At 34.8% G+C, this 15100-nt stretch overlaps 1 protein-coding gene across 1 annotated transcript in view; it reads right to left on the reverse strand.

The window, feature by feature from the left end:
• Positions 1-7652: 7652 nt before the first annotated feature.
• The window catches only part of LOC142334997 (uncharacterized), a 44594-nt gene continuing 37146 nt past the window's right edge, over positions 7653-15100 (reverse strand). The window contains exons 8-11 of the mRNA XM_075383325.1: positions 13057-13179; positions 11904-12099; positions 8551-8753; positions 7653-7829 (exon numbers count right to left, since the gene is read on the reverse strand). Of these exons, the coding sequence (XP_075239440.1) occupies positions 7783-7829; positions 8551-8753; positions 11904-12099; positions 13057-13179 (569 nt within the window). The 3' untranslated portion in view covers positions 7653-7782. The remainder of the gene's footprint in view (positions 7830-8550; positions 8754-11903; positions 12100-13056; positions 13180-15100) is intronic.

A 15100-nucleotide genomic window follows, 5' to 3' on the forward strand; every position in this document is an offset into this window, starting at 1 on the left:
AAACTATAGCTGCAATAGCTTTGTAGACCAGCAGTCTCAAAATAAGACCGAAGAGAACTTTGATTTACTAATTGCCGAGATATCATTTTTTATTTTTAAGAAATTGTAAAACTTATGCGTTCTTTCTATTAGCTGCCCTCAATTAACAATTGGAGAGGCAGATACTCAATTGACCTTGTCTCCTTCGACAAATATACAGAAAAGAAAAAAACGCCAAAAGCGAATTTTATTGACGATAAGGGCAATACCACAAGAAACGAAAACTGGTAAAACTAAAAAAAAGAAAAATAATAATTTCGAAGTCTCAAAGTCTCATAAACCACTTCAATGAACTCATGACAAAAAGTAGATTCAATAATGCCTCATTAACAAGCGAGGCCACTTTTTGAGATGATATTAATTTGTTGGCACCAGAGATCAAGAAATGAAACATAATTGGGAGGGCCCCCTTTTGGGAAGGACTCTACCGAGCAATCTAACATTATAGCACACAATTGGCAGTAAATCAAGCCGGTATACCGTCACTTTCACGACACCTCACCGAAGTAGAATGCTATCTGACACAGAACTAAACGATGACAGCAAAAACCACGAGCTATGAACTGGACCCACAAATTAAATTTAGGCCTCTCCAGCAACCATTGAATCCCGTCATTAGTCATAATTAAAAAAGCAACAAAATGAACCTCAAACGGAGAAAGTTCAAAATCTAGCCAAAAATGTTTGAAAGCAAGCAGAGTCCAAGACATAGAAACCTGTACTTTCAAACTAAAAACTTAATTCGATTCAATAACACCTTATTAGCAATCGAAGAGCGACGTTTATAATAAAAGATTAAGTGAAAACACAAAAAGAACAAGAAATACGAGTAAAAGTCAAAAATGCGCTAATATTTCTTGGAATCAAATGTCTCAAAGTCATAAAAAACCAATAGCTTAAATCAAACTGTTGACTAGATTACATTATGCTACAACACCAACGCATGAGAATTGTCATTAAGAGGGGTAGGTGATAAGAGAAAAAATTTTTGTGAGAACAAACAGGGTCAAATATAAAAAGCATTTGCTGCCCCTTGAGGGACTCAGGCAATTGACAAAAGCCACAATTAAGGCATAATAAGTATAAGTTTATTAGAATTCAAAAGAGAAACAATGGAAAAATAAGTCAAATAAGGGAAAATTAAAACAAATCACGCTTCAAACCTACTCGGGTTTCGCTCCCTTTCTACTTTAGCAAGACCAAAACCACCACACTTATTTCGTTTCTCATTAACATCAAAAAGCGGAAAAGTGTGAAGATTTCATAACATTATCGGAAAACTTCCGAAAAAGACACGAAGCAGGAAGCTGACGCACTTACCAGCATCGTTATAAAATTACGATAACCAATTCGATGTCAACAGAAAAATGAATTGTTTTAAGGTAATGAAGATTTCCGCGGATTCAAACTTAACAGTTTTCAAAAATTAATTTATAACCCTTTGTCTCTCAACTGTCTCATTTCTTGTTTCCTATACTTATGTTTCTGTATAAACATTTTTTATTCAAATCAAATCTTCAAAAATTTTTTGGAATAATTTGCATTAAAGACATTTAAGAGAACGCGGCAAAAAACAAACCTTCAGCTTATAATAGTGAGCTAAACAGGACTTTCACAGTGTGGACAATACAGAGTCATGGACACATAAGACATCAATACAAATTCAAACCTAGAGAATTTACTTTGAAACAACCCAAGCTTTCTTCACTAAAGAAGACAATTCAACAAAAACTAGTTTACCACGGAACGAACACAAATGATCTTGAAGGATCCAAGAACAATCTTAAGATAGTCCACGCATAAAAACGCAAAAATAGAAAATCCCTTATCAGAAAGCAAATCATTTCAACTATTATTTTAATTACAAAAAATTTAACAACTTGAACATGAAAAACATTACAATCTGTCCCAAAAACATAAAAGGGCAAACTAAAAAATTTTGTAAGCATCCCAAAAACTGCAATAAAAGAATACACCGTACTCTTAGTAAATATAAGAATACGGTAAAAAAAACTCTCAGTAAAAAATGTAAGAATGGCATCAACTGTTGCGGACTGAACAGAAAGAGAAACATAGCCAGCAGATTGCCGGAAAACAGCCGCCGTTGACGCGCTTGATGCACATCTGGATTGAAACAGAAAAAGAAAAGGAAGAGATAAATTGACCTAATTTGTTTGTTAGGTTCTAAAACTTTGGTGTTCCACTTTGGCGTGCAGTTTCAGTTAGATTCTAAAACAAATTATTTCGGCTTCTAAACTGAAATCTAATAAGCTGAATACCAATGTCAGCTAGCAACCACTCTAATGAACTTTGATAACTTAATTCTCAATGACTTGATGACAGGGCTCTCTTGATTTTGCTCTTTTGACATTGACCGTATTCACTGATTGCGTAAATCAATCAATGCGTGATAGAATTTAAATTCCATTCACTTGAAACAGTGAGTGAAGTAAGTCAGAAGTCAAACGGCAAATCGTGACTTATGAAAAACGAAAAACGTGATCAAATGTAAAGCGAATTTAAAATAGGAGAGCGCCTAAATAATAGCCGTTGAGAAGCTGACGACGGCTACTAAAAATAACGTCAACAATTCGAAGGAAAGCTACTCACTGGAAGAAAACTCAGAAAACAGTCAAAATCAGAGGGAATTAATATCAGCAAAAGTATATTAGAAGAAACTTCATTAAACTCAATTTTCTCGGACACAGAGATCTGTAAATATTGGCCAAACACCGAAAAATGCGTCAAATCACGGTAGAATTAAAAACGTTCAAATTCATCAACCATCCTGAAAACTTACAATGCAGCTTAGTGGAACCATTTCGGTACGAAAAAATGAGCTTAAGCAAAGTGAGCTTAGCAAAAATTTTTCAAATCAAACTTTCTAGCTATCACTCAAAGAGGTAGCATGAACAATAAAACAACTCAAAAAACAACCCGGACTCCGGAATCTACTCGATGGCGAACTAGACGATTGCGAAATTCAATACTCAAAACACCTTACGATGCAGTAAATTGTTTTCAAGGAAGGAGCTTCCGCTTGCCAGAAATAGCGAAACAAAGATTAATACCGAGACGAACAATTTTTACAATACTATCTACAGTTCTGACGCCTCATAGAGAAATTTTAAAGTGTAATTGATCGCTTAACGACTGCTCTCATGGCGTTTGACACCTTGAACAGAAATTAAATCAAGGACGTAAAAGCAAAGATATCGGTCATTTTTTCAAAAAATGTTTCATTTACCCCATTAAAAACTGGCTCATCAAACATCTAACATTCAAGCATTTGTTGCAAGCAAAAAACTACTCTCAAAAATCGACAATTGTAAACAAAGGCAAAAACACACAAACTAAAAATAGCCGTCGAATTGTCGGAAAATAGCCGCGGTTGACCAAATTGACGCACATTGGGATTGAAACAGAAGAGAAAAGGCGATAAAAAATGACAGAATTGCAAAAAATGTTCTAATGTGCAGCTTCATTTAATTCTAAAATTACACTTATTCAGCCTCTATATTGAAGTCTATCCAGTTCAGTAATAATACTAGCTAGCAAGTGCTCTAATGAACTTTAATAAACCAATGCACTATGACTTAATGACCAGGCTTTATCGGTTTATCCTGTTTCTTTTTCTTTTGAATTTGCTCATCTGACTTTGACCGCTTTCACTGCATTGTGTAATTCCATGAGTAAAATAATGCAACATTAATTCAGCTGAAACAGTGTGTTGCAAGTAAGAGGTAAAAATCGTAGAATTTTCACAAAAATTGATCAAAGGGTAAAGTGAATTAGAAAAAGAGAGCGCCTAGATCAGCCGTTGAGAGGCTGACGGCGGCCTTTAAAAACAGATAAACAGGCCATAAATTGATTTAATTTAATCAATTTTCTTTAAAAAACATGAAAAACGGTAGCAAAACAGGTAAATAGATCTTGAGGACAATCTCATCTCCTAATTGGTGCCAAAGAACAGTCTGCACGCAGAACAAACAAAAATCTGTAACGCATCTAAGACGTCAAAAAATGCCAAATATCTTTTTTCATCTTAGCGTTCCACCTACTATTCTTAGCTCAATTCGCGATCCACCTAATATTTTTCGCCTACTTTTTCGCTTTTTCAGAAACTGGCATGACTTAAAAACGCCACTCTCTGTTCTCTCTGCTCACCATTTTTGTTGAACAACTAAAAAAAATCAATGTCTGCATGTCCGAAATTGACTTTTACATTCTGTATCAGAAAAACTGAACCGATTAAAAAATAAAACATAGCCGGCAGATTGCCGGAATAGCAGCGAAAGAATAGACCTGCGTGCCATATAATAGAGATAGAAACAGATACAGATATAAATTGAAAAAAAATGACGCCGCTCAAAAAAACTAGGTAAAAAACATTCAGAGATAAATTAATAAAAATGTTAAAATTCATTCCGCAGAAGCCTCTTATTAGGGACCTTTACTGCACAAATCAGTTCCTTTGACCTTAAACAAATTCAAATTAAACTTAGGTTTTAAAGTGCTAAAGTCATTTTATTGAGTGAGGTAAGTCAAGTATGATCAAAATCTAATCACGCAAATAACCTAATAACTTTTGCTAAAGCGAGTGAGAAATGACGTCACGCGCGCAAATGCCGTTAGTGAGAGGAAGAAGTCATTCAGAAAATTTGGACTTTTTCAGCTTTGCCGTGTGAACAAATGTAAAACGAAAAAAGAGCGTCAGACGACGAAACAAAAAAACCAAGAGCACCGCAATATAGCTTCGCTCAGCTTACAGCTTCGCAGCTATAAACATAAACCGACTAACGTTGGAAGAATTGCTCTCGAACGACAGACGGGGGCAATTTAAATTAGAGGGGTTGTAGCTTAGAAATGTTTTATGGTTGCAAAAAAACTTCCCCACTGCCGTTTGCACCCGGACCTCCAGATTGGCAGCTTGAGATCTTAACCACTACAAAGGCTTTGACTTCGTTTCACTCACAATCCCATTTACAATCAAACTTGATTTCAGATCCTGATCAACTTAGATCACTTAAAACTGAAAAACTAAAGTTCAAAATCACTCACTAAGTCAAAGAATATTCTAGAATGAAAGCGTCCAACAAAACTTTGCATAAGAGACACACGCTTACAATAATTGCTTCAAAATTCGTCCGAGAGCAATCAATAATCACATCAACTCTTTGTTATGTGAAAAGACATCCCACCAACTAAATTCAAAACTTCTGGTAAGAAAAACTTCTGCATGAGAAACCAAGATGAGATCAATAATAGCCTTGCTATCGTTTCCCGGCTATTAAGAAAGAAATTAAAATAAAGGTGGGAGGTGGATGCCGCGGAGTGGCTATAGGGGGCAGAAAATTAGTGGACTAACTGTTTAATTGAGCTGCTAGATATTCAGAATGAGAGTGCATTTTAAAATTAAAACATAGCCTGCAGATTGCCGCAAAATAGCCGCCGTTGACACGCAAGACGCACATCGGGATTGAAACAGAAAAGGAAAACAGAGGAGATAGAAAATGACAAAAAAAAATTTCCTAAGTTTCAAAAATTGTTCTAATCAGGCATGCAGTTTGTTACATTCTCAACCTGTACTTACTTCAGTTTCTAAACTGAAGGGTATTAAGCTTAAAACTAATGTCAGCTAGCAATTGCTCTAATGAACTTTGATAACCTAATGCACTATGACCTAATGACCGGGCTTTATCGGTTTATCCCGATTTTTTTGATTTTTTCATTAGATTGCGTAATTCAATGCGTGCAATAAATTCAGAATCCATTCAGTTGAAACAATGAGTAAAGTAAGTCAGAAGTCAAAAATGAAAATCGTGACTCATGTAAAACGAAAAACGTAATCAAAGGTAAAGCGAATTAAAAAACATAGCAGGACAATTCCTGACGTACAGTTCAAAGAATTTTCATTGACTAAACAAAAAACTAGACCTAAAACGGACTATGAGAGAATTGGGAAAACCGCTTTTAAAAAAATAAACCCAAAAAAAAAACAAAAAATAAAATCAATGTCAAAAGGCCGCTAGCAAGAACAAAAAAACCACTAGCGAGAAATGTAAATGTTATTCTGCCAAAAAACTAGGCCTACCATGAAATATGAATGAATTGGCAAAACCATTTAGAAAAAAATCCGATCCAACAAATTCAAAAAACAGTAAAAACCAAAATGAAATCACCACATGTGAACAAAGAACCACTAGCGAGAAAGCGAACTTTTGTTCAAACACCGTTTTCTCACTCTGCTTAAACATTAGGGCAGAAAAATGTCACGCCGCAAAAGCACTCGCTTTTTCGCTCAGTTTCCTGTTTCGGCGTGACCAAAATCAGAACTCCTATTTGACTTCAAAAATCATGAAAATGAGTGAACAGATCTTAAAAAAAAGACAGCGCCCCAATACAGTTCAAATTCTTTGAATTGTAAAAAAAGAGCCCCTAAATAATAGCCTTTTGAGTTTTATTAAAAACTTACTATAATCTCGATCGAAATTAGAGTTTGAGTGCAGAAACAAAAATCAGTACTTGAGTGGTGAAGCTATATCCATTTTTCTAACAATATCAATCATGTCAGTCTATAGCCATTATTCACAAATAGAAGAGAGTAACAAGCTGAGTAGTTGATAGGCGGTTAAATTAACCGCACAAAAAAGAATCAAAACCCCATCAAAAAAATTCGTGAAATTTGGAATATTTACAAATTCACAAACGAATTCCGTAAAACTTCTGAAAAGCACTAAGAGACCAGACCAAAAAATATATGACAAAAACTAACAAGTTAGGCATTTCAAAAAAAAATTAAAATAGTCGCAATTGATTCTCAAGGCCCCGATTGTGATTAAAACGATAAAACGAGCGAATCTTGTATTATTTTGAAAACTCTTCAGAAATTGCGAATGCCACGTGTCAGACATAGCGAAAGGACGAGGTTTCAAACTCCAAGAACCGCCTTTCACATCATGAAATTAGGTCTTTCAAACTGCTTCGCTGAGTCACGTAATTAGATACTTACAGACTAGAGAGCCATAAAGCTCTTAGAGAACTTGATGTCCTCCCGACTTTACTTGTATATCCCGTTTCTGAGGACGAAAAGTTAAAAGGGTCAGACGAAAAAACGGTCCAGCAAAAAACGGAGAAAAGAAATAAAATATTTGCCAAAAACTTCGTTTGAGAGCAATTAAAAATCATTTACACCGAAGAAGTTACAAACTAAAAACACTGCTTCGAAAAAGCAGCCTTCTCTCTCCCTTCTCTCCGCTCTCCATTTTTGTTCAACAAAAAATCACAAATTTTGCACGTGCCAGAAATTTAGATCACGCAAAACAAAAAATTCAAGGGCGTAAAAGTCAAAACGGTCAAGAAAAAATTTTGCATAAAAAAGACCAACATGTTTACAAAAATCGCTTCAAACTTCGAGTGCAATTAATCAGCACCCCAATACATACCAAGTTCTTTGGATTGTAAAAAAAAGATGAGACCAATAATAGCCTTGCTATAGCTTCGTGGCTATTGACAACAAACAACAGAAAAGTAGTCAAGCTTTATTATTATTACTATTCTATACAAGCGAAGACAATTCATTGAAAGTTGTGTAAGCTATGCCTAACCTCACAGGACTGGTAGTTCTTGTCGAGTGTGGTAGTGTCGAGGGCGCATGTCTCGAGTGAGAAAGTGCCCAGAGTGCCTGCAGAAATGACACCAGAAGCACTGATGTCAGAAGCTGAGATCACTGTGCTGTAGCACTCAGAATCCTGCCCTGTTCCACTGCAAGACACACAAGTCGACACAGCCTGGAAAGGAGCAGGCGTTATTGTTCTGTTTTCTCTATAGAGCAATACCAGTCCAGTACAGTAAGACCATTTATAATTAAAGTTAATTTACCTTTATAATAGCTTATAGTGGTACACTTGACTTCGTAAAATAACTTGACTTGGCTTGTTCGGACCTCTTATCGGGGTATGCAAAACCATTGTTTAAGTAAAAACGCGCATTATTTTTTATCGATTCATCAAAATTTCTGCAGTCATTGTTGTCTAACAAATGGTATACTATACTCTACAGATGAAATTACTCACTGGAGCTGAAAAGAAAAGCGGCCAAATGATAACGCAATAGCATTTTTAAATGTTCAAACTATCCTAGAGCTTTTCGTCAGCCAACTAAGTAGCTCTTATCTTATTGATATTGATACATTGCTATGACCAAAATCAAGAACTGACAGCATGAAGTTCCACTGATTTTACTAATGAGCTCATTACATTCTTTGATTATACAAATCATTACATAATTTTGACACAAATTGTTCAGCAATTCTGCATTTATGTGTAAGTTAATTTCAATTTTTGTACAGTTCATTTCCCAAAACAACGAAACAAACTTAGAAATTAACGGCAAGTTAAAATTTCAATTAAATCAGTTAACTTCAATTTCCGTAACGTGTTCGTAAGAACAAGTGCTTTTTATTGTAGATACTACAATCATGATACTTGTGCAATCAGAGAAGGTACTTACTGACGCAGTTGCCTTCACCGTCGTGGAGGGTACCACTGGCACAAGCACACTGGCCCATATCCAGTCCCTCATCGTAGGCATCAGTCTGGCACTCGCAAGAGGTGCCCAATGCCTGGTTGCATGCTGCCTGGACACACTCGACTCTCGTAGAGTACACATCATTCCCACTCTCATCTCTCGACCACGAAGTTCGAGGAGTGTACCTACATGCACACTTCGAACTTGATACTAATTTTACATCACTATCGTTAAATATTGAAGGTTTGTTGCAAAAAACAGTGCTTCTTGCTGCGTATTTTTCCTTAGATTGTTTTTTCTAAAGGTTATTTTTCTGTTCACGCTGTTAAAGTATGATTTACGCCTGGTAAATCAGGTTGAAATCTTTGAGAAAAATAATTCAAAGAACTAACAACAGCTATCTTATTGACTTTTTGCATGAAATTTGTACCCCAGCTATCAAAAAAGGAACCAAAAGCAAAATTGGTTACAAATATGGTTTGAAACCATCTTTTTGTCTACCAGCCACCGTAATTAAACAATACAACTATTACGGACACAAATTAGTTATCTATTCAAAGATATTTTCTCTGGATTAAGAATGTGGTTGGCATGCCATACAGATAACTACAAATTTTCTACCGACTCAATCAATCACGTCATTTTCCCATTTACACATGACTCTTAACATGATAGAGAAAATCAACACACATAATTAACAAACATACCCGGCAGATTGCCGGAAAATAGCCGCAGTTGATTCCAATAAGCATGATTGGGATTGAAAGAATAGAAGATATCGAAAAAAAAAGATTTTTGTACAAAAACATTTTTTAAGTCCGATTTATTTTGATGGCATTTCGTAGTTGAACATACTTCTGTTTCTTAGAGAGAGAGAGAGAGAGAGAGAGAGAGAGAGAGAGGCAACAGTGGCTACTATCAATACCAATAAGCATAACAGATGATAACTAAGACTTATAGGAACGACGTTCAAATAGCGGGCATCTAAAATTGGGCTTTATGGGTTTATCCCGTTTCTATTTCTGACTTCAATTTTTTATACTGACTCTGTTCATTTTGAAGTGCTTTGCTAAGCAACTGATGTTTAAAAGGAATTTGAGCAGAATGACAGAGAGTGAAACTAGCCTGGAGAAGTCAAAAAGATTTCACGCAAAATGTCGAAAAAGCGGCAAAATGGTAAAGCGAAAAAAGTTCGACGAAGTAAAAAAAAAGCAGGACAAATCCTGAAATACAATTCAAAGAGTTAACCGAAAAACTCAGACGTACTCTACCTGACCAGCAGATCACTTGAACAATGCCAGCCAGAACACAAAAATCATCAAAGAATTGAGAAACTAAAAGAATCAAAACTAAACAAAACAAACTCATTGCTAAAACTCTTGAAGCTTTTAAACCAAAGGCAAATTTTTCCCCTTAAAAACACCTATTACAAAAGTTTGTTCAAAACCAATTTCTGTTTCTGAAATCAGTCCAGTATTATATCCTTATGACCTGAAAAATATTCATTGGCCCTTGAAGATCGATTAACTCGAAAATGACCCAAAAATTTAAGAAACGAAATCAATTGCAAATTATAAGGAAATGTTGCTGAAAATCGTGATATAAATATCTTCAGAATCATTTCTATGTCTTTATTTAGAGGCTATCCAGTAACCCAATTCCAAGCTTTAAAAAACTCATTGGCTCATAGATCGATAGGCAATAACTTTTAGAAAAAATTTCAAACTTCAAAAAATAGAAATTTGTTCTATTAAAAGGTTGAAAGACATTCAATTGCCCCCTAGCAACTAATTAATAACATACTGTTGAACCCTGGATGCGATTACCTGGCTATGGAGGCAAGAAAAAATAAAAAAAAATACAAATGTTTCAAAAACTTGAAAAAAATTGCAAAATCTTATCAAAATATTTCTAAAAGTCGAAAGGTTAAATTGTTAAAAACAAATCCATTGAATCTAAAAACCATGCAATAAGTTTTTATCATAACGTGAAATAAGTTTTCTTGCACTTGAGAATGGACGAATATCAAAAACTGACAAAAACTTTAGGAAACTTTAAAAAAATTGCAGATCTTATCAAAAAAATGCTAAAATTCGACACATTAAAAAGTTTAAAAGCATTCCATTGTTACTAGAAACTATGCAGTGCCCTATTAACAAACATCAAAGGAGATTGCCTGATCCCTGAAACTGGAAAAAACTGGAAAAAAAGATAAAAATTTTCAAAAACCTGAAAAAAATGCAAATTTGTTTAAAAAAATTGCGAAAATTAGTGATATTTTAAAGTTGAAACCTATTCCATGGCAACTAAAAAATTTTCAGTAACTTAATATCCAACCCCTAATGAGGTTTTCTTGCCCCTGGGACTCAAACAACTTGAATGATGACAACAAATATGTCAAAAAACATGAAAAATTTGCAAATTTTGTCAAAAAATGCTAAAATTCATGATGTCAAAAAGTTGAAAACCGTTCCATTACTACTAGAAACAGTGCAGTAATCTATCATCGAACCCTAGAGGAGATTTCGTGACACCTATGGCTAAAAAACTCAAAAAATGACAAAAATTTTTTTAAAAAAACCTGAAAAAAATAACAAAAATTAGTATCATTTTGTGTTTGTGTTTGTAGTACCACGACATATAGCTCATAAAATGGTCATAACAAGCAATTTTGTCTCGCAAAGGGCCTTCATCAGCTATTAAAAACTTCAGCCTAAGACTAATCGAACAAAAATCTCAAAAAATAACAAAAAACATGAAAAATTGCGCCATTTTGAGCCGAAAAACTCCTAAAAATGACCTTTTAACCTTAAATTAAGGCCATTCCAGCAGCTGCACCACTATACGCACTTGAAGGACTACTAAAGCCCACTTTGGGCCTCTAATGAATCTTAATGCCCGCTGGGCTTTACCTGTTTATCTTAAAAAAAAAACACAGCGCACCAATACAATTCAAATTCTTTGAATTGTAAAAAATAGGAGCGCTATAATAGCCGGCTGAGAAGATGAGGGCGGCTATTAATAATCATACGAATTGCTTTTGAGCAGCAACTTCCGATATTTTTGTTAAAAAAATGAGTAGAACAAAAATCGCAGAAATTACTAAGTGCTTAACCTTTTTAATTTTCTTACGAAGATACCGGAAGTCCTACCATGGTGCAAAATAATTCTCCCTAATTAATTTCTGGCACAAAGGGGAAGAATTTGGACAGTTGTTAAGGAATCAAAATTTCTCAACGAACTTTTCTTATTTTAATAGATTGGGCTTCCGAAAGATGTATAGTCTCGCATGCACATCTCGTGAAGCAATTCTAGAACTGACGACATATACTTACCCATACGCACAACATGTGCTCCCAGTGCAGGAGCGGGAACAGTGGGAGCCACCAGCAGTGCACACCTCAGTGCAGCCCCCACTTCCATCTGGAGCGTATCCGGGGGCGCACCTGCACAGTCGCTGGTCGTATCCACGCAAGTTGGTAATCGCATCTCGACACTGACAGTTAGTGGAGCCAGAAATACACTCCACCACTGAAAACAGTTTTCAAAAGTGGTCACATCACAGGCATAAAATACTGATTTCCACTGCGTGAATTTTAATACACCAGGAAATGGTCGCGAAATAGCCACGATTGAGTCCCAAGAGCTCAATTGGAATGGAAACAAGGTTAGAAGACCGAAAAAAAGTTGAGCTTTAAAAAACGTCGTTCGAGAGCAATTAAAAATTAGCTTTGATACGAAATATTACAAAATATTAAAGCTAAAATCAAGTTCCAAAGAATTTCGCCAAGGGCATTAAAAACGCGCCGCAAATGCAAAAAGTATTGCCTGTTAAAACCTTTCTTCGTTGTTGATACAAATGTTAGTTGTTCATTTCACTTTAGCAGGGTACATTGCTCACAACATTTTTTATAACTTCGTCGGATGCAACAAACAAAATGTTCGGCCGTAAGAAAATCATTTGGCCAAATATATGTCAATTAATAAAATTACTGCAGTATTTTTTCGCCCTACTCATTCTAAAACTAAAAACATTTTGACTGCTCCTTCAAGTTCCCACAAGTCTTACACAATTCCAATTTTTTAAAGTTTTTGGGTAACTGATAATGATTAATTTTCTGGGACTGTTTTGTCCGGACACGAAACCAACACTTTTTGTTATTTCTGGGAACAGCTTGATGAAACCACTTTCACAAAATAGTGAAAACGCTCAAGAAAGTAGGAATATTAAATTTCGCTGTTCTGTAAGTACTCCTTGGCTTCAAATCAAAATGACTCATTGTTCTCAAAGCAAGGTCAAATCTTCGAGGCAAAATGTAAGGCTAAAAGCGCGTTCATGTGGACAAAATTTTCGCTCAACGGCGTTTCGCTACCCTTAAAAAATTAACTTTGCAGCTTTATTGATATGCCTAAGCAAAATTAATTTTAATGAAGTACACAACTCACCTTGAGAAAATAGTATCCAGTGCCGTAAGAAATGGTACTAACAGTAGCAGTTTTTGTTGCCCAAGAGGTCGTAGTGGGCGAAGAATCCAGTGCCACATGTCTCCAATGACTCACTGCAAGCATTAGGACTGTTGATTGTCCACGCACACTCCTTCACACATCCACCTAAAGCACAATAAGAAACATAGGTGGCAGATTGTCAGAAAATAGTTGCAATAACTTCGAAGACCTGTAGTCTCTCCATAATATCAACAAACACAGACGTCAGATTGCCGAAATAGCTGCCAAATAGACTTGCGTGCTGTACAATACAGATAGACCAAATACAGCTATAAAATAAAAATTTAACAACGCCACTCAAAATTTTATGTAAAAAACATTCAGTGATGAAATAAAGCTGGTTAAAATTCATTCTGCAGAAGCCTCTTTATTAGGGACCTTCATTAAACATATGAGTTACTATGACCATAAACTAATTCAAATTGAATAAGTTTTTAAGAGTCATTTTTTAGTGAGGTATGTCATGTATAATCGAAATGTAATCACGCAAACGACCCAAAGACTTTTGCTGTGAACAAATGTAAAACGAAAAAAGAGCTTCACACCACGAAACATGAAATTACTCGGAAGAATTCCGGAAGCGAATCAAACCGTCGGAATTTTGCAAAAAAAACCGTAATTACAGCTGAAACCATTACATTTTGTCTATTAAACGTCAACTCTTTACCTCACTAGATTGGATTTTGAAAAATTGCCTAATATTACACCGCAGCCACCAGAAAAAATAGAACATTGAAATAATTGCACCAAATAAAATCAATTAAGACAACATTCAGTAACAATGCACAAAATACCAGATTTAAAACAAACAGAAAAAATTCCTGAAATATTAATACCGCAAAATTTCATATTAAGAACATTTGATATAGTTGAAAACTAGCCAGAATTCTTAGGATGGTCAAAAGTTCTTAGGATGGTCAAAGGATGGTCAAAGACAGACTTAAAAAACTAAGAGGGCTAAAAATTGTTATGAATTAACTCATGGTACTAGTCTTAAGATAGAACTCCGATATCAATTGTTTGACACAAAAACATTGTGAAAGCATCGGGCAGATAATATTCTTAGGAACTAAAGTCAATTCTTTTTTAAAAAACTAAAATTTAGGGGGAAAACACTAAATACTTTTGTTTTGGGGTCACTGGTAATAAAACAAAAGCTCGACATACTTACTTTTTACAAATTTAATTGTTTGGCTAAATTAATTTTGGACGTTAAGACTGCATTTCAAAAAAGCATCTAAACATTTTCAAAGTGCAATTTTGAGTTTTCTGATATTTTTTATATGGTTTTCAATCTTTGAATTTTTTTCATCTCTACAGGAGGATGGCTATTTAATTTTTGTGAGCCAATGCTAAATAATGTATTTTATTACTATTTGTTTTTTTTTAAATATTTTTGACTTTTTAAAATGATTTATTTTCTATTTGATTTTTAACGTCAGTAATCAAAATTCAAAATTTTTTTCTGTTTTTATGTTTTGTTTACAATCTGTCTATATTCTTCACATTCCAGCATGTATCATCCTAGCATTCACGTAACACTTAGTAGTTTTTGCTCTGTTGTTTATCAGTTTTTAAAGAAAATGATTTTATTATTTGTCTCAATTTTTGGCACTGAAGTTCTGCTAGAATTCTATTTAAGAATTTCGACGGTTTATTAGTTTCTCCATATATTTTTGTGGTCTTAGTCTTGGTTTTAAACAATGTTTGGCGAGCTTTACTCTGTTTCTTTTGTCTTGTAGATTGATTTTTTTCGATCATTTGAACTACTTTTCTGATATCTCTAACACGACAAAAGACACCGTGTAAAACTCAAAGAGCAAAAACTGTTCAAAACCAAGACTAAGAACCAAGGAACCTATGAAGAAAGTAATAAGCCGTCGAAATCCTTACACATAATTCTCGCAAATTTTCAGTGGTAAAAAAATCTGAAACAAATACTAAAATCATTTTTGAAAAAACTGACAAAAAGCAGCGCAAAAAACACTAGGTGTCAGGCGAATGCTAGAATTATGCATGCTGGAAT

This window comes from Convolutriloba macropyga, chromosome 2, assembly GCF_964194025.1.
Source record: "Convolutriloba macropyga chromosome 2, txConMacr16.3, whole genome shotgun sequence".
In the NCBI taxonomy this organism is placed as follows: Eukaryota; Metazoa; Xenacoelomorpha; order Acoela; family Convolutidae; genus Convolutriloba; species Convolutriloba macropyga.